The sequence below is a fragment of the Arvicanthis niloticus genome, chromosome 22, assembly GCF_011762505.2.
Source record: "Arvicanthis niloticus isolate mArvNil1 chromosome 22, mArvNil1.pat.X, whole genome shotgun sequence".
Taxonomy (NCBI): domain Eukaryota; kingdom Metazoa; phylum Chordata; class Mammalia; order Rodentia; family Muridae; genus Arvicanthis; species Arvicanthis niloticus.
The window spans coordinates 42,582,735-42,601,783 of NC_133429.1; the positions used below are offsets into that span (position 1 = coordinate 42,582,735).

Here is a 19,049-nt window from a genome sequence, read left to right on the forward strand (position 1 = left end):
AGTCTTCACAGTGGCTCAAGTTGCTATGCAGACAGACGAAGGAAAAAAATTAAACAATGATCTCTCTTGGCTGTGCAGCACGCACACACATTGCCAGCTTACCAGGCAAGGGTGTTTCCTGGTGCTCATGGCTGTGAGGGAAACCACTGATTTGATTTGAACCGAGGTCCACTTGTAGGAGGAAGTCCCTGTCTATTACTATGAATTTAGACAAATTTCCATGACCAGGGAGGTAGAAGGTCCTAAGAATAAAGCTACTACTCTATTTTATTAAATGGACATGACATGCCCTCAAACTTGGCAACATCTCTTTACAGTGGAGGCCGGCTAATTCAGAGAATCCTAGCTGGTCAAGGTGCTCAGAACAAGTAAGTGTTGGGAGCTTAGCTGTACATGGTATACCCACATCACTCCCTAAGGGTCAGAGAGCACCTAAGGAGAGGTGGAAAGAACTGCAGAGCTGGGTGACTGCGGAGAAAAGCCATGAAAACCTGTCTCAGAGACAAGTATGGCCAGAGTTCTCGTGAATTCACAGTCACTGCAGCTGCCTGCAAAGGGCCTGAACAAGACAAGGCAATAAACATCCAGGTATCAGTGGGGGAGGGGCTCACTGGGCCCCATCCTGACCAGGGGAGCTGAGACAGTTGAGGACTACTAGAAAGGAGAAAGTCACTGCCTTTGATGCTGTAGCTACCACTAAGTTAGCTAACTCATGCCCCAGGGGATAGCCTTACAACTTATGTCTAACCGTCTGAAATTTCCAAGCATAAATGAGACAATTTTTAACACACTATCTCCCCATTGCTCAAGGAGCATCATAGAAAAAGAAGCAGAAAGACTGTTAAGAGTCCGAAGTCAGGGAGGACTGACTGCCACTAACAGTGTGCTCTAGACATGGCGAGACTATCACTCATGAACTCACAGCAGCTGTGCTTGTCTGTATCGACATGTACACAATCAGAGAAGCCAGCGTGGAACACAGACCAGGTGAATGGTGTGCTCACAAAGTCCCACCCCAGCTGAAGAACTACTGGCCACTGAAGTCAGTTGTCTTCCAGGGTGTGGCTCCCGGAGGTAGCTCATGCTCAGTAGATGGTCCTATACCCATGAGTATGTGAGCAGCACTAACTGGACTTAGCTCAGTGGGGAAAGGAAACTGGGAGAGAATACAGGAATTAGAAATGAAATTGGAATAGCAGATAGGACTGGAGTGTGATCAAGACACATCCTCTGCATGTATGAGAGTCTCAAAGAATAAGTAAGAATATATTAAGTCAACTGCCCTCTTATACACCAGGCAAGGGGATTTATCACATACAAAAGTAAAATAAATAAATAAATAAATAAATAAATAAATAAACGAAATAAAAGCCAAAGATAGGCCTGCCCAGACTAGACTTGACCTCTCTCTGTAGACTGTGGAGCTCCACGAGTCTTCTGGTTCTGAACATCACCCAACTCATCAATTGTTCTTTGCTCAAATAAACTTAAATTTATTTCGTGGTTTTTTGTTTTTGTTTTTTGTTTTTTTTGTTTTTTTTTTTTTTAACATTCTACTATTCCTTCAGCTTCCTTCTATTCCCACGGAGCTTTTAGAGCATATTTCAAATTCCAGATGTGATTTAATGTTTAAGTGTAACTGTTCTAATGCTTCCTTAGTTATTAAAAAAAATCTAATTTTATAATGAAAGGAAAAAGTGGCCTTTCTGAAAGAGCATAAGGGAGCCTCCATATCTAAGTTTTTAATTGCATTTCTGCATTTTTGATCATGTTCAATTTCTGCTTTACACTCAGATCTCCAAAGCTTAAATTCATGAAACACCAGAACTGAACTTGCCAATTGCATAATAAATACTCTGAGCAAATCAACATGGCTGATACTTTATTCTCTAAAATCTAAGCAAGCAATCTCAAAATCACAGAATAAAACTTAGTTTATGTACCTTTATGCTATCCACTATGGTTTGGATACATATCACCAAAAGCTCCTTTATGTTACAGGATGTAGATACCCTGGGATAATATTCTGTACTCAAATCTTAGTTCTGCCATATACAAACAGAATAGATTCCATTTCCTTATCTAAAGAACAGGAGAGGATAGTCTAGAGCTGCTAGGGGACTGTTGTATTTCACTATTTTGCTAACTAAATCTGTCCTCAACAACTTCATCCGCACAATACACTGATTACTCTCAGCTCCATTCTCTCTTCTCCCTACCACTCCGTCAATCCTCCCCACTGGCTCCTTTCCAGCCTTTTTATGGTTTGTGACCCAGAGTTTAACCAGGTGGTCTCTGTGAGCATGGGTATGAACTATCCAAGGGAGGCCGATGGACTCACCTGTGGGTACACATCTGAAGCCGAGGACTCACTCCCCTTCTCCAGAAGCATTCAGTAGCGGCCATTCAACAGGAAAGAATGGCCCCCAGCTCTTCGACCATCTGTGACTATTTCCAGGCCTGCTCTTGGATAGGTCCAATGAAGGCAACAGGCTGCTGGGGGGTTCATGACTGCTGAGCCCCTCCCCTCATGCACAAAAGAGAGCATTTTGCAGCCCTTCCCTCTCTCCTCTTACATGCTTTCTATCTCATTTCCATGATATTCCCTAAGCCTTACAAGGGATAGTCAAGATACTCTGTTTAAGGCTCAACATGCAACTGTTTTGAACAGCCAAGAATCTCTGCATTCACCAACACTCACTGCAAAGAGAAGTATCTCTGACCAAGGCTAAAAGGTAGCTCGTGTCTATGACATGTCCATCATGGAGTCCTCGGCTATTAAGTTTAAGAACTGAATAATGCAAGCAAAATCTAAACATTTCAGTGAACTCAAGACACAGAGGCACACAAGCGTAGACTTAGGGCCCCTTGAACTAAGCTATCATTAAAATGTTCATAACTATAAACTCACTTTATTTGGTTTCCCTGTGTGGCCATGGCTGTCCTGGGGCTCAATCTGGAGACCAGGCTGGCCTTGAATTCAAGCGGTCCACCTGCCTCTGCCTCCTGAGTGCTGGGATTAAATATGTGCACCACCACTGCCCAGCTACTCTGTTGCTTAAAACCATCCTTACACCTGGAGAAACATGGCTAAACAACATCCTCCCAAATCTTACCATTGCATAACAAAGCATACAGCTCTGAAAATTCCTTTAAAATCAAAGATGGTTTATGTTGCAAAAATGATCTTAACTTTAAAAGTTTTAATTCACCAGGTATATCCTTTCTTCCTCAAGAACCAAAATTACCATTCATAAATTGGGGGTAGGGGGCAAAGACACCTCATGACACATTGGTAGACTTAACTGTGTAAGCACAAAGATAAAACAGACTACTCATATATTCTTACAGTATCTGCTCTAATTTTTCTACTTTAAGTAATGTGTTCCGGTTTTGTCAACCCTATTATACTCTATTTTTAAAACTTCTGAATTCAAGTAGAATGATCACATATTTTTATTTATTTCCCTCTAGGATTCACGACTAAGCAGTAAGTGATAAAAACCCAGTATCTATAATTTAAATCTCTACAGAAACTAACAAAAGATTAAACATCTTAAGAAAGAATGTGGGGCTGTGTAGAGAGGTGGCTCAGCAGTTAAGAGCACTTGTTGCTCTTGCAGGGGGCCCAGGCTTAATTCTCGGCACCTACACGGTGGCTCATAAACATGTGTAGCTCCAGGGTATCTGATGACTCTGTGACCTTCCTGGGCACCAGGCATGCATGTGGTGCACATATACACATGCAGGCAAAACACTCATACACATCAAACAAACAAACTAGAAAGAAAAGGAGGAAGAATGAAAAAGAAAAGCAAAGCAAGCAAGCTGTGGTCCTATAGCCTACTAGGATCACGGCCCCCTGGAGACTGACCCAGACCTCTCCAACACAAGCAAGTGCCCTGATGCTAAACTGTAGTTCCAGGCAACAGTAAAGGGGCACCACAAGTTTAAAGATGTGTATTACACACAGTCCATGATTCTGACCAATTCAAAACGAGAGCTGCCTGTTTTCCCTCTTTGAACAAAGGAGGTGGCTGTGGTGAGTCAAGTCTTTACAAATACGAATCTAATTCAAGGGATTACTCAACTTAAATTGGAGATGCTGCTAAGTATAAATCTACTATGTAATATACGATAAACTGATATAAAATGTGTATAACTCAAATATGATGAGTAACAGCTTCCCAGAAATCTTCTCAAACACTGACAAAGTTAAAGCCCTTTACCCTATACAAGCTTCACTCATCACTATTTTCTCTTCCCAACAGGAGCTGGCTTTCCGTCTCTCACTACAGTCCTCTCAGACAGAACACCTCTCATTCCTATGTCTAGTTTCAAGAGTAACAGGGAGCAGCTTAAGTGGAAATGGGAAAGCAAGCGTAGAGGACTATTTCCATAGCTCCCAGTGCTACTGTCATCTCAAGCTAAGAGGCATGTGCTGCCTTAAAGGAAGGAGCAATAGAGTCAAGTCCCTAAAGACTGCACAGGACAGAGGTGAACCTCACTCACCTGACTGCCTATCTCTGAGTGGCTGTATCCAGAACACTGTAATGTAGTAAACAGAAACGGTTTTAAATCAGAACAGTTGTAAATCCACTCTTGTACAGAATATCTGTTTATCTCATTATTTGTATCTGTAAATTCATAATAAAAACTTTATCATATTACTAGAAATATTAGCTATAAAATTATATAGAACACAAATGCATGGCATATTGTACCCATCCTAGAATGAGCCATTAGATCTAATTAAACCAATAATGCAGAGCAGTCTAGATCTAAGCTGTCCCAGTAAGGACCAGCTACATGTGTCTACTGAGCCTTGGAAAGATCACTAGTCTGTTGATTTATACTATGTATAAAACTCCCTGAGTTTTCAATACTTAGTACACACAAAAAAGCACATAAAATATTTCATCAGCAATTTCTATACTGGTTATTCAAAATGATATTCTAGCTATCACTAGATTAAGTTAATTATTAGTATTCAGGCTACTCATGTCCTTATAAGCTTTAATGTGGCTACTAGAAAATTTTAGCTAAATATATGTACTATATTTCTGCTGAATGCTTCTTGTAAAAAAAAAAAAATCACAGCACTGATGTTTCAAATTCAAAATGGAATAAAATTGTCATTATTTATTTAACAAAAATTATCCAAGAGACTGGAGCTCTTTCTGCACTTTAAATTCCTTCTAATGTGGCAGACTGATTTTAATATCCTGCTTATCAAATCCATTTTATACCTTCCAGTTTCTTTTTTTCTTTTTTTTTGGTTTTTCGAGACAAGGTTTCTCTGTGTATCCCTGACTGTCTTGGAACTCACTCTATAGACCAGGCTAGCCTCGAACTCAGAAATCTGCTTGCCTCTGCCTCCCTAAGTGCTGGGGTTAAGGGCGTGCGTCACCACTGGCTGGCTACCTTCCAGTTTTTTGACTATACCCATTTAATTGACTATCCATTGGAACAAAATACTTCATCTTCCCACTATGGTAGAATACTTATCCTACTTACTTTCTAAGTTATCTGAAGAGCATTTAACAAGCCATACAGGTATTACTCCTCAGCTAGTCTCAATAGCAGCTTATTCTAAGATCCAACTGAGGCCCCTCTATGAGGGTATAAGCAGGAGGAAGATCCTCCCCTAAAGTGGGCAGCACCTTCAGGTTGCAGCCCAGATAACAAAGAGTTTGTAAAGGCAGTGCTGCTTTGTCTACCTGCCTCGATCACTGCTGGTGAATACATCAGTCTTTCTGCTGCTGCAATTGCTGATGAGGGAACTCAGCAACTCAGGCCTTCCAACCTGCACCACACCCCCACAGCTCAGGCCTGCTCCAGGCCTTCAGAACCAGACTGGGACTGCGGAGAGCTGAGAGACTGAGCGGCTTGCAGGATGCTCAGCCTTTCTAGAATGCAAACAGCTATTGCTGGCTACCAGTCCCTGTAGCCATGTGAGCCTAATAATTCCTTCTCATTATATATCCATTCTATTATTTCTGTTCCTCTAGAAACCACTCTTGAGTAAAACACCCGCCTTCATGCTTAAATGTATTTTCTGCCTCAAATTCAGTACTACATTTATATTAACGTATCGTATCTCTGAGTTAACAATCTACCTTCTGGAGGTCAGCACCATTAAAATTAGCTTCTGCTTGTGTTTTAGGATATGTCATAATAATACAGTAGCTACAAAAATAAAAGATTCTTCTTCAGTCCAGGAAATAAGGGAGGTACTAATTAGATGGTATGAAACAGTAACAGCTCCCTTTTCCACTTAGATAACATGAGACAAGCTTAAAAGTACTGATAAGGACAAACATATTTTTACTACTTATTAACATTATTAGTAAAACATGCCACTGAGTGGGCAAGTGTTTCTTAAATTATACTACTAGAGTTGGAAGAATTCTAGCTTACAGTATGAGAAGTACAGTTTAGATAATTTCAATTTCTTCAAATCATTTATGTAGAATTCCCTATAAAACTCGCTGGCTGGACACAAAGAGTATTTTAGTATGCTTTTGCTTTAATAGCTATAAAAACTAAGGCTCAAGGGTTCTAAGTCCACCCTCACCTAAACACAGCTGGACCTGAGCATCAGTACCACAGCTACCTGACAGGCAGGAGGCAGGAGGCAGGAGGAGGCAGGAGGAGGCAGGAGGAGGCAGGAGGAGGCAGGAGGAGGCAGGAGGAGGCAGGAGGAGGCAGGAGGAGGCAGGAGGAGGCAGGAGGAGGCAGGAGGAGGCAGGAGGAGGCAGGAGGAGGCAGGAGGAGGCAGGAGGAGGCAGGAGGAGGCAGGAGGAGGCAGGAGGAGGCAGGAGGAGGCAGGAGGAGGCAGGAGGAGGCAGGAGGAGGCAGGAGGAGGCAGGAGGAGGCAGGAGGAGGCAGGAGGAGGCAGGAGGAGGCAGGCAGGCAGGCAGGCAGGCAGGCAGGCAGGCAGGCAGGCAGGCAGGCAGGCAGGCAGGCAGCAGCATCTTATGTCACACTGGACCTGGAGCGTAACTAACACTCAGCTGCAGGACCTTGGCCAAGATACTTTTTCTCCCACATTTCAGTTTCTCACAGGGATAGTAGTAACTACTCTCCTAGAAATTGGTGTTCACACACAGAAAGTTCTTAATGTTTCCTTTTATCAGCTAAGTCTTTAAATTCTGAAAGGGACACCTGAAATGGTAATTAAAAAACAGTCTGTCATAAGAGTAAGAGTACTTCTAGATCATCTTGAAGTTAGCAGCAAATGTTCAGATTTATAACATCTTCATTTGGGGCACATTTATTCTCTATATTTCTTCCCCAAAACAGCTTACCTTTAAAAATTTTTTAAATACTACCTACTTTAAAATCTGTATGACTTACAGACAGCATCCTCACTTGAAAACCTTGTGGGACCAAAGCTAGGTGAGAGGATCAATGCACACTAACACTCAGCACTGGGATTATCCAGCTCCTCCACCAGAGAGATTTTATATTCTGGCGAGCTTTATAGTAAGACACTCAAATTTGCAGAACTATTTTTAAAGTTAAGTTTCAAACGTTACAATATACAAATTCAAACACTGTTGCATAGAAACAAAACCCTAAGTCCTCACAACTCTGAAACATCTAATTTTTAAAGTATACCTACCAACACCTTAGAACATTTCCTTTCCATTAGAACATAGAAATAAATGGACAACACAAATTTAAGTCAAAAAGAAAAACCAAGATACTGTGTATCTAAACCTCCTCCCCAATTTAAACCCTAGAAAACAATCAGTTTTCCACTGGGAATCCACACTGTAAGAATACTTTCCCATCACTTTTATGACTGCACAACTATTTTAGAAGTTAAAAAGTACCTTACATGGCTTTATACATTATGTACCGGAGTTTTTATTACAGGAGACAGCCCTTATATCTACAAATTCATCTAAACTCTTCAAGTGAGAATGGTTGCACACAGTCCCCAATAATTGAGTATAACTTTGTACTTTCCTTTCATAGATTATTCTTAGCAGTTCTTGGATCTCACACACTAATCTGCATAAGCCCCCATACTCTATCACGTTATGGATAATGGTCAGAAACAAGAACTTCATACTAATGTACTTACACATAAAGGGGATCTAGCATGGTGACTAACAGCTACTACAAGTTCCAACCCTCCCCACACAGGACTGCCTACACAATCCTGAGCAAGTTCCTTGACCTCTCCCTGTCTGTCCGTCCTACAGCAGGGAAACACCCATATGAGGATTAATGAGTCTTGGTCCTCTGCCTGGAACACAGCACACAGAAGGATTGAGTGTTGTTATTACTACAGCCACATAGCAAGCTTTACATGGATTATTTCATTCTTTCTCACTTCTGTTCCACAGAGGTGGACTCAGGCTTACCGTTTACAAGCTGTAAGTCACAGTGCCCATCCCCACACACAGGCTCTCTACAGAATCATCCCCTCAAACCACTTACTCCATGCTGATAAACAAGCTCTCATTGATGTTTCAGAATTTTAAGTTCTTCTACAGATAATTTTCAAAACACATTCTCATAGAGAAATTTTTTAGTTTCTAAAATCATCAAACTGTTATAACAAACATCTTGGGTTTACAGAAATAATCTTACGTCTAAAACCATTGTTTTCTGATCATTCTTCAAAAATAACTACAAGTATTTTTTTCAAAAGTTTTAACCCCATGTCAAAACCAGGTATTAACTTCTATGGTCAGGTAACCAATATTCCTCTAAAGACTAAAAGTATTTAAACAACACCCACAAAGTGGGACACTTATACTTTAAAAGGGAGTATGAAAAGCTAGCTACTCCTTCAGCGAACAGTCCCACACTCACACACAGCACCAGTCTCTTTATGACAACCACATTTCTACCGTGACACAAAGGACAGTTCCACTTGAACTTGAAAACCACTCCTAAATAAAAGTTTCTCTATACATTTTTTCCCCCCAAACAAGAGCCCGCTTCTGAATCTCTAATTCTTCTCCACGGTATCAATATTCTTGAGTCATTTGGGCTCATGACCACAAAATACTCTTTTGATTCTCAACACAGAAAATTTAGACAACAATCAACAAGCATACTTCTTTCTTCAGAGCAACTATCTTAAGCCCTACTCCCATCCCAATTATCAACCTAAGTTTCACAGCGCCATGCTTATTATAACTCTCCTCTAACTCTGTGGCTCCACTACCCACCCCACCTGGTCATCCTTCTAGGAAAGTCTGACCGTGTCAGTTCTTGCTCTAAACCCCCATGATTTCCATTGCTTAACCTACTAAGTCCAAACTTGGAATTCAGGCTGATTCTGCAGGAATGAGTTATTTTCATATACTCTTATTGGAGTAAAAACTGAGACATACGAGGAGCTCAGTGTATATTTAAAGTGGCTCTAAGTTTGTGAAGAATGAAACTCCTGCACTGAAAATCTGAAACTGCTGGTGTCTGTCACGTAAAATGGCATAGTTGCATACACCCTCTATTCACCCTCTTCTGTTCTCTAGATCATCTCTACCTTTAATGCAAAATGCTACATAAATAACTGGATATAAATTTATGTCAACTGCTATAAAAAGTCATCATACCACACACTATTTAGACAATAACAAGGTAAGTTTAGATGTAAATTTCTGTCGAATATTCTTGACTGGTAGCTGGTTAAATATATAGATGTGTAACTACACATACAAGAGGGGCTGGGTTGGGTACTTTTTTTTGGGGGGGGGGGGTTGAGACAGGGTTTCTCTGTGTAGCCCTGGCCGTCCTGGAACTCACTCTATAGACCAGGCTGACCTCGAACTCAGAAATCCGCCTGCCTCTGCCTCCCAAGTGCTGGGATAAAGGCGTGCACCACCACTGCCCGATGGTTGGGTACCTTAAATGTAATGACTTATTCACTAAACTAAATCATGGGTAACAAGTAAGCCAAGAACACTAAAGTGACTTCCATCTCCGTCAGTAACAATGAGCACTGGCATACATGCTTAAAGCCGCCCCACAGAGGTATCCAGCACCTTCGTTAACACCAGACAATTATATTTCTAGTAAAGTCACAGAACAGATAGAGGACTGAAATTCAAACCCAAAACTGAATAATAAAGCCTATACCTGACCTACAAACAGATTAACCTAGGGCATATAATCTGCCTGCTATGGTGGACTCATACGGTCACACAGTAATAAATGCTATGAAGGAAGACATTCTTATCTGAGCAAAGAGGTCCTTCTGAGTGATGGTCCAAACTCAGATAAACAGGATGAAGTGTCAGAGTTCACAAGGCAAACTTTTAAGATAAATAGTAGAGAGAAAAAGAAACTATTCCTAAGGAATGGGGTAATATGTTCAAAGACACAAAATGCCATTACACACTCAATGTCTGGTAGGAAATGAAGGTAGACAGGGCAAGCATGATCTCAGGACAATGGAATCAAATTTAAATCTGACCAGTAAGAGAAAGTCACTGGGTACTTTGAAGCAAGAGAAACTAATTTTGTGTATGCTTTAGAATACTTCTCTAGCACAGAGATGGGTTGGGAAGGCTACTGCCCAGAAGTATAGACCTTTCGGCTAGAAAGAGCTTGGGCAAAAGCTAACCTAAAGCACCCTGGAGGCAGAGGCAGGGGGATCTCTGAGTTAGAGACCAGCCTGGTCTACAGAGCAAGTTCCAAGACAGTCAGGGCTACAGAGAGGAAACCTTGTCTCGAAAAACAAAAAAAAACAAAAAAGAATGATTCAAAGAAAACAAAGAAGAGCTACTGAACATCAAAATACCAACAGGATGGAACGTGGTAAGGTGAAGGAAGGAATCTAGGCAAACTCAAGTCTCTCTCTTGAGCTCTGGCGAAACATGGAAGCATCACTATCAGACCAGAGAAGAGAGGGGCAAAAACAGGATGGCAGTACAGAAGGTGGCAGATGGGGATGGGACCTGAGACATCCGAAAGACGTATACTCAGAAGGGACATTTATGAAAGAATACAAATTGAGAGGCAAGACCAAGAATGGATGAAACACCCACTCCAGGGAACAGGAAGACAAAGTCGCCAGGACTAAATCTTTAGGGCACACGTGAGAATGACAGCTAGGAGCCTGGTGCCGGGCAAGTTTGCAGGAGCTGCAATGCAGCATTAACCCAAGGGAAGAGAAACGGAAGCTGGCTAGTTGGTGACTGAAGACTGATTCTGTAGAACTGCCGGGAGGGAAAAAAGCAGACCAAATCAAGCGATCGGCGGAGTAGTCTCGACTGCGAAGCGAGCAGCGGTAAAGTAGAATATGGAAGTGAACATTTTTAGGATCACAGATTTAACACATTTACAGGATGAGAAAAAGACCTGTGGTGAGAGAAATCCTTAAAATATACCCTTACACTTAAACTCAGTACATAGAAAGGACACCTATGATATAACGTTAAGTGAAAGTACCCATTGCTTAATACATAATGATATCACTAAAATTCAGACTCCTCCATTATGACTTCAAGCCAAAACTGACTTTTGTCATGTGCCATTTTCCCTCACGTGCAGTCCCAGAAACACTGGCCATTCTTTCTGACCCTTCAACACAAAAGCTAATTCTATCTGCTAGAGTGTTCTTCCTGTCACTGGCTAGCACTCTAGGCAATTCTGACCTTGGTTCGTGTGTCACATCCTCAGAAAGCTGCCTACCTGCATACAGCATTCGCTACTTCCCCTCCTCCAGCTAGGGAGTTCATCTACCACACATTCACATACTGTTCAACACAAATCTATGGTTTGTTTTTTTTTTTTAAACTTCTTAGCATGGTAGGCACTTAAAACTTATACATATCATTTGAATGAAAACAACACATCTATATTTATGTTAAAAATATGAGGAAGGTTTGAAAGGAGCTGATATTCCTGCTGTAAAATAACAAGAATGTGTACAAAATTAGAAAGAGAATATATAATTACACTCACTTTTTGCTTCATCCCTCTTCAAATTGTCTACAAGAAACATGTCTCTTGAACAATTATTTTTAAATAATAACCATGAATCTACAATAGGCAATCTATTCTGTTTCATCTTTTAGTGAGCTGTCATGATTTAATCACCTATGGGACAATTCTGTGAATCTGCGAGTGTTCTGATAATAGTTTAAAGTTAGAATGCTCATCCTTGGGATTGGAAAAAGCTTAGATCATCTTAATTTATCACCTAATTCTGCAGACAGAAGAGCAAACTAAGAAATTTAATGAGTAAAAGTAATTTAATAAATAATAAAAAAATCCTAATGAGAAAATTGCAGACCAAAATAATTAAGAACTTTTTACTTAAAAAAAATTTAAAAGACCATTATAAGGGCTGGAGAGATGGCTCAGTCATTAAAGGCTTGGCTCACAACCAAAAACATAAGACCATTATACATTGTATAATTTCAATAGTAACTAATAAAAGCTTACTGTCATATACAACCTACAATCTTCTGGTGAAATTATTACTTGAAGTAAAACATACTATTGACCACTGAACGATACAGCTAGAGACCATAACAAAAGATTCGGAATACAGTGTTCACTCTTATGATCCTAACGGTTAAGTGAGCAGACTACCAGCGAGCAGGAACTTCTTTCTACTATGGCTTACACTATGTTAAGGGCATCATTGATTCATTATACTTTGACTCAAACGTCAGCTGCTTCATAGTGTATCTAATGGAACTGATGATAACTAAGTGCTAAATAGATTTTAAAACAAAACGTAAGTATAATTTACTTACTTTTTTCTTTCTTTTTTTTTCTTTTTTTGGTATTTTTGGTTTTTCGAGACAGGGTTTCTCTGTGTAGCCCTGGCTGTCCTGGAACTCACTCTGTAGACCAGGCTGGCCTCAAACTCAGAAATCTGCCTGCCTCTGCCTCAAAAGGGCTGGGATTAAAGGCGTGCACCACCACCACCCGGCTACACTAATTATTTCATTATATATATATATACACTACAAATTACCAAAAATACAGCAAATTTTATTTGAACTTCTAAATAAATATCCCATGCTTAATAGATTATCTCCTTTTGTCCTCACAACTACAAGGCTGGCAAGTCTTCCTACCTCTTAGCATGTAAGAATGAGGCTCAGAAGTCAAAGAGCTGGACTCTTTCAGCCAAGCCCTTGGTCGTCCTAACCCTTGTTTCCATTCAGGATGTCCAAGCTCCAAGCTCTTTATGAATGAAGCTAAGGAGGTTTTTTTGTTTTGGTTTGGTTTTTGGGTTTTTTTTTTGAAAGGAAACTACCAGCCTATCCAGCATCCTATCCAACTCTACTTGAAATTTAAGTCCACAACAAAACCTTAATCATCCACCATACAGTGATAAAACAGATATTAAAGTGATCTTTAATAATTTGGGTCATTTCTAATTCCATTTGAAGTCCTACCAAATGTTCTATTCTTTCCTTAAGCACAAAAAAGGTATCCTCCTATCTGTAACTCTTTACAAAAGACACACAAAATATTAAGAAAATGGGCTTTGTCATTAGAAAAAAAATCTGAAACCATAATAAATATAAATTATAATCCCCTGACTCACTAAACTTTCAATTGGACACTTCTTGACTTACTTGAATTTCATTATCCTATCCATAAAATGAAGATAACACCTTTCCCTGAGAATTGTTGAAGACTAAATAAGACACTCTATGTAAAGCATTTAGGTTTAAGACAACTGCCAGATGACTCAGTGGTCAGAAAAACAAAGGCAAAAACAGGTCCTGTCATTTAACTCCTGAGTTTGAAAGAATGAGTGAGAGTGTGAGTTTCCCTATCAATCATTTAAGGCAGGACAGAGTACATCACTCCTGCTCCCAGAGAACCAACTTAAGTGATGGCTGCTCTTGTAACCTGTCATTAAACAATATTGTAGCAATTTGTTTACTATCGTGACTTAGTTATACTGAAACCAAAGCTCATACTACTCAGCCTGCTAACAGTATCCCATTACTATCCCATTACTGTGGAATAAAATACTGTAAATTCATATTAGGAGAAAAATCTTCAGGGGAAATGGGAAGAAACACTAAGAAACCGAACAGTCCATTAAACGTCCTATTTTATTAAGCCGCACCCAAGTTAATAGTAACATGGTTTTCTCAATTAGGAAAAAGAAGTTCCAACCACTGGAACCTACATCAAGTCTCTTGCTCCATTTAAGTCCGTCCCCTTCTCCTGATCCTTGCCCAGAAAGGTTCTGTCTCTTTACAACACTCAAAAGGTAGCCCCTGACCATAGAATCTAAAATAGCTTACACCAATTACTGGACCCTATGTCCTCACAGGACACACAATGGTTATCTGTTCTGAATGGTCTGACCTATTACTGTTGTCTTGATTACTCAGTGTGAAGATGCTGGCTTAATGAATGCACCTGCCTGCATAGTCATTTACCATGTCTGACTCTGACTTTCTTCAGGGGTGGAAGTGGGCTGGGAAGTGAATTAGGTGTGCCTGCTGCCTTTTTAACGGAGACCTACCTATAGTGTGTGTACCAGAATTTCAAGAAACAGCCCACTATCTTCTAGAATCCAAACGCATTTAAAAAGAACACTGCATGTATGGCGCTGCCTTAAAATGGCAACACTTCAAAACTCACAAGCAAAAGACATCTGCTGTTATTTAAAACTAAAAGAAATTAAGACATTCAAGCGCCTTTCACTAACAGGCTTACAATGTCGTCGTCATCGTCGTCTTCTTCTTCTTGAGTTGTTTTAAATTTGAACCATACAGAAAACCCTGAGAAGCAGCCCTAAGCCATCCTTCTGATACTGGTAACAATGCTCCTTCTCAAAAGGAAGACGAGGCACACGGGGGTTCTGCCACATTTTGACTAAGTAAATTTCTTGCAGGTCAAGGTCACCACTAGGCTCGCTGCATTTGATAACCTGGCCCTCCATCGGGGTTTATTAATAATACTTACTGAGTCCTCCGTCCTCGGGGACTCCCGTCCCTCTCATTCCTAGGTAAGTCAGTCCCAAGATTAGGAAAAACAAGCAGGCAGCAGTTAGGAGGAACATCGACAAGTAGTGAGCACTGAAACTCCCCGGCGGAGACACCTCCTCACGTTTAAACTGCTGCAGAAGTTCCTCTTCAGGCTCGCAAAGCTTCGGCTTGCCGTAGGCGTTTTTCAGGTAGGTATGATTGGAGCCGGTGTGGTTGGCATGGTTGATCCTGAGTGAACCAGGGGCGGCCGCGGCCGCCCCGGGAGGGAGGCTGTTGGCATACAGGCTGGGGGAATCCACGCCGAAGGCCACGCCGCCTATGTGATTATTGGTTTTGAGGGGCCCGGTGGGCGACTCCAAGGTTGAGTCCACGTCGGGGCTCGGCGGCGACAGGAGCGGGGCCAGCTTCTTCGCGCCGGCACGGTATCGAGGAATGGAGTCCACTTGATCGCACCCTCCTCCTCCTCCTCCACCTCCTCCCGGCTCGGCCGCCGCCTCCTCCGGGTTTCGGCTCCTGTCTAGACTCCCGGCGGCCGCCGCCCTGTCATTCATCGCGAGTCCTCCCCCTCCCTGAACCGAAGTCTCCTGCCGGCTGCCGCCAGATTTAGCAGCGAGCGCAGAGAACGGCTTACTATGGCTCCGTCTGGGTCGATGCCGGGAATGGGAGTCGTCCTTTAATACCTGTCTGGCCGAGGCCACGTCGCCGTCGTCCTCCTCCTCCGAGTCCGAGTAGTGCTCCCGGCAGCTGTAGGGGAGAAGCCGGCTGCCGTTCACGGCTCGGCTGGCCCACAGCGGCTCGTCGGCCTCGGGGTCCCGGTCCTCGCCGTCCGCTACCTCCTCGTCCACGTCCTCCGCGGCTCCGTCGCTCCCCGACGGGGGCTGCGGCTCGGGGCCCACCGGCCTCCGCGCCCCCCACCACGAGTGGGGCTTCCTCCGCTCGGCCGAGTTGCCGCTCGTCACCTCGCCGGCGGCCAGGGGCGCCGGCGGCGCTTTGAGCCCGCGGTACTGGAGCGCAGCCCGGTCCCTCCGCGCGCCGCCGCCGCCGCCCGCCTGCTCCCGCGGGCTGGCCTCCACGTCCGACTCGTCGGAACTGAAGCCCAGCAGCACTTTGCTGCCCGCCGCGGGGACGGCCGCCGCGCCCCCGGAGCCTCCCACGGGGCTCTCCGGAGCCGAGGCCGACAGGCGGCCGAGGCCCGCGGGGCTCCGTAAGTACGCGAGGTCCCCCGAGCCCGGCCGGCCCCCCAGCCCCGCCGTAGCCAGCGTCGCCGGGGCCGCGGCTGCGCCCGCCGCGGCCGCCGTGTTATTGTTATTACTGTTCCGCGTCTTGGTGCCGCGGCCCCCCGCCCGGTGCTGCTGCTGCTGCTGCTGCTGCTCTTCCTCGCGAAGCTTCTTCAGCTTCTTGAGGTAGACCGGCCGGGTGCTCTCCGTCACGGGACCCGGAGACAAACCGTAACGGCGGAGCTGAGAGAAAAGCTCCTCATCCGTGAGCTGCTGAGGCGCCGAAGCCGCCGCCGCTGCCGCCGCCGTCGCCGCCGCCATTTTCTCTCCAGGGTGTTTTACAAGCTCCGCGCTACCGGAAGTGACGCGCCGCCCTAGACCCTGAACTAGACCGGGCTGCGTCGCCCTTCCAGCGCCACGGCCGCCTCGGCCAATGGGAGGCGCGGGAGGAGCTCACCTGAGCGGGAAGGCGCCACCTGAGCGGCGCGGGCCGGCGTGACCGCGCTCGCCCCGCCGGCCGCGGCTGTCCCGCCTGTCACCGCCGCGCGCCTGCGAGCGCGATCGGCTCGCCGCCTGCTTCGCAGCCACACCTTGACCTCCCCCCGGGGTCCTGCCACCGCGCTGCAGGCTTGGAAAGGAGCCCTGACCCTTCAAGTTCATGGCGACACTTTCCAGCCTCGGATCGGTGGAGAGAGCCCGAGGGCCACCCTGGATCGGCAAGTTTGCTGTCTGACTCTCAGGTTCATTTTTCATCTTGCCTTTCCGTTTGACTTTTTAAATTTTTTTTTTATTTATTTTTTTTAATCAAGTGACTATTCCCTTCGGTGCCTTTTCAGAGACTTGCTCTCCTTATGGGAGAAATGGAATAGATCGTTCGCAGTACAGTTTTCAGAAGCCGTAGCTACTCTTGGGTGTATGTAAATAACTTTTTGTCTTGTTTTCTTTTCTAAGTATGGTGACCTCATCTGTCGTCATGTGTCATCATACGTCAAAGTCGTTTGGAGACATGAAGGAGCCATCATATATGATTCGTTTTGACTGAAGAAAGACAAGCTCACCATGCAAATACTCGCCTAACACCTATCCAAACAATACTTAATAAATGTTTTATTTATTTTGAAATATTTTATTGCCCCTTTGGCTATAAACTCCCTGAATAGAGAAACTTTTCGTCCATTATTTTCAACACTAGAAGCAGAGTAAACATTTGTTGAACGAGGTAGTGATCAACAAACCAATAGAATGAGATTAAATTTAGGGGCATGGGGAAAATGCCTAGTGAGGTCAATAAACTTTCCCCACCCCACTCCCCCCGCAAAAATAATAATTACTGGAAATTCTAACCTCTTGTTCTCAAAACACAGGTGAACCCTAAGGGAGAAACTTGCTGGTTTAGATAAAGACTGCTTCCCCTTTGCTTACATCCTGACATAGCTAGAACCTACTAGGCAATCCTAGTACCGTGTATGAAACATAACAGTAGTTTTTGTCTGAGTTGCTTTACCCCATAGCTGAAAACATCTATGCAGAATAGGTTAGTCAGAGGCATAGATACTTCAACATCCAGCATCCTGTAACACAAAAATACTTAGTAACCTCGATTCTTCATTTCTAGCAAATCTTGCCTTGTCTTCAAAGCAAAGCTTTCTCAATATGGAAGACCACTTCCCTTTTTCTTGAGACTTAAATGTCACAAATGTCCCTGAATCTATAACTGTTAAGCAGGACACCAAGAGTGTTGGGCAAACTCTATCATAGTGGTTAGGATGACCCAAATTCATTACCCTAAGTTTTGGTGTGGAGACTCAAATAAATGACCAGAAATGTACTGGACCGATGTCCCAGTCTATCAGAGGAGTTCATCTGGGAGCTTTGATGTTAACAAAACTGAGTATCAGCCCTGTCCTTTCTGCTACTTCTCATCTCAGTTCAACATCTGTTCTCCACCCTGCTGATGCATTAGGTAGGAATCCCAAGGGTCTGTGGTGGTTAACAATGTCAACTTGACTGGATGTAAACTGTAAACATCACCTAGGAGATGAGCATCTAGACAAGCCTGTCTATGGGTTATCAGTGTTTGTCTAAGAGATGTGAGAAGACATACCTTAACTCAGGGTGGGACCATCCAATGGCCTGGGATACTAGACTGGATACAAAGCAGAAAGCAGACTGAAAGCAAACCACTCAACCTTTCTACTCCCTGACTGTGGTTGCACGTGATCAGCTGCCTCGGGCTCCTTCTTCATTCCTTGACTGCCATGATCTTTGGCCTCAAATTATAAGCCAAAAATAAGCCCTTCCTTCCTTAACTTCCTATGGTTAGACATTTTGTTTCAGCACTGTGTCAAGTAATTATACAGTATCTACTGGTCCTATCGCAACTGCCATGAACTTTTTGTTTGCTTGTTTGTTTGTTTTGGTTTTTTGAGACAGGGTTTCTCTGTGTAGCCCTGACTGTCCTGGAACTCACTCTGTAGACCAGGCTGGCCTCAAACTCAGAAATCTGCCTGCCTCTGCCTCCCAAGTGCTGGGATTAAAGGTGTGCTGCCATAAACTTTTAAATACCAACTTATATTTCCACCTGGAACTTTGGTAAATTAATGTTTCTGAGCCTTCCTTTCTGTATACACAGAATTGTTCACAGATGACTGTCTTAGGGATTCAATGTCCATGTGATACTCAATGCCATGTCTGATCTGATGCATACTGTACACTCAGTAAGTGTTAGTAAAGTCGGTCATTGTGTGTGTGTCTATTTCAGTTGTATGGTTCCAGGGAATTCCATATAACAACAATCAAAATACTGCTGCACAGATAGAAGTAGAATGATTCAGACTTTGCCCAACATATTAATCACGTTATGAATTAATGAAGACCAGAGGCTTCAGTA

General features: G+C 43.3%; 1 protein-coding gene and 1 long non-coding RNA gene across 2 annotated transcripts in view; one reads left to right on the forward strand and one right to left on the reverse strand.

The window, feature by feature from the left end:
• The window catches only part of Lemd3 (LEM domain containing 3), a 52,090-nt gene extending 35,594 nt beyond the window's left edge, over positions 1–16,496 (reverse strand). The window contains exon 1 of the mRNA XM_076920348.1: positions 14,920–16,496. Coding sequence (XP_076776463.1) covers positions 14,920–16,480 — 1,561 coding nt within the window. The 5' untranslated portion in view covers positions 16,481–16,496. The remainder of the gene's footprint in view (positions 1–14,919) is intronic.
• LOC143436244 (uncharacterized) lies at positions 16,489–17,283 on the forward strand. Its single transcript, XR_013106393.1, has 2 exons — positions 16,489–16,899; positions 17,111–17,283. It is a non-coding gene; the product is annotated as an uncharacterized LOC143436244 (long non-coding RNA).
• The last annotated feature ends 1,766 nt before the right edge of the window (positions 17,284–19,049 follow it).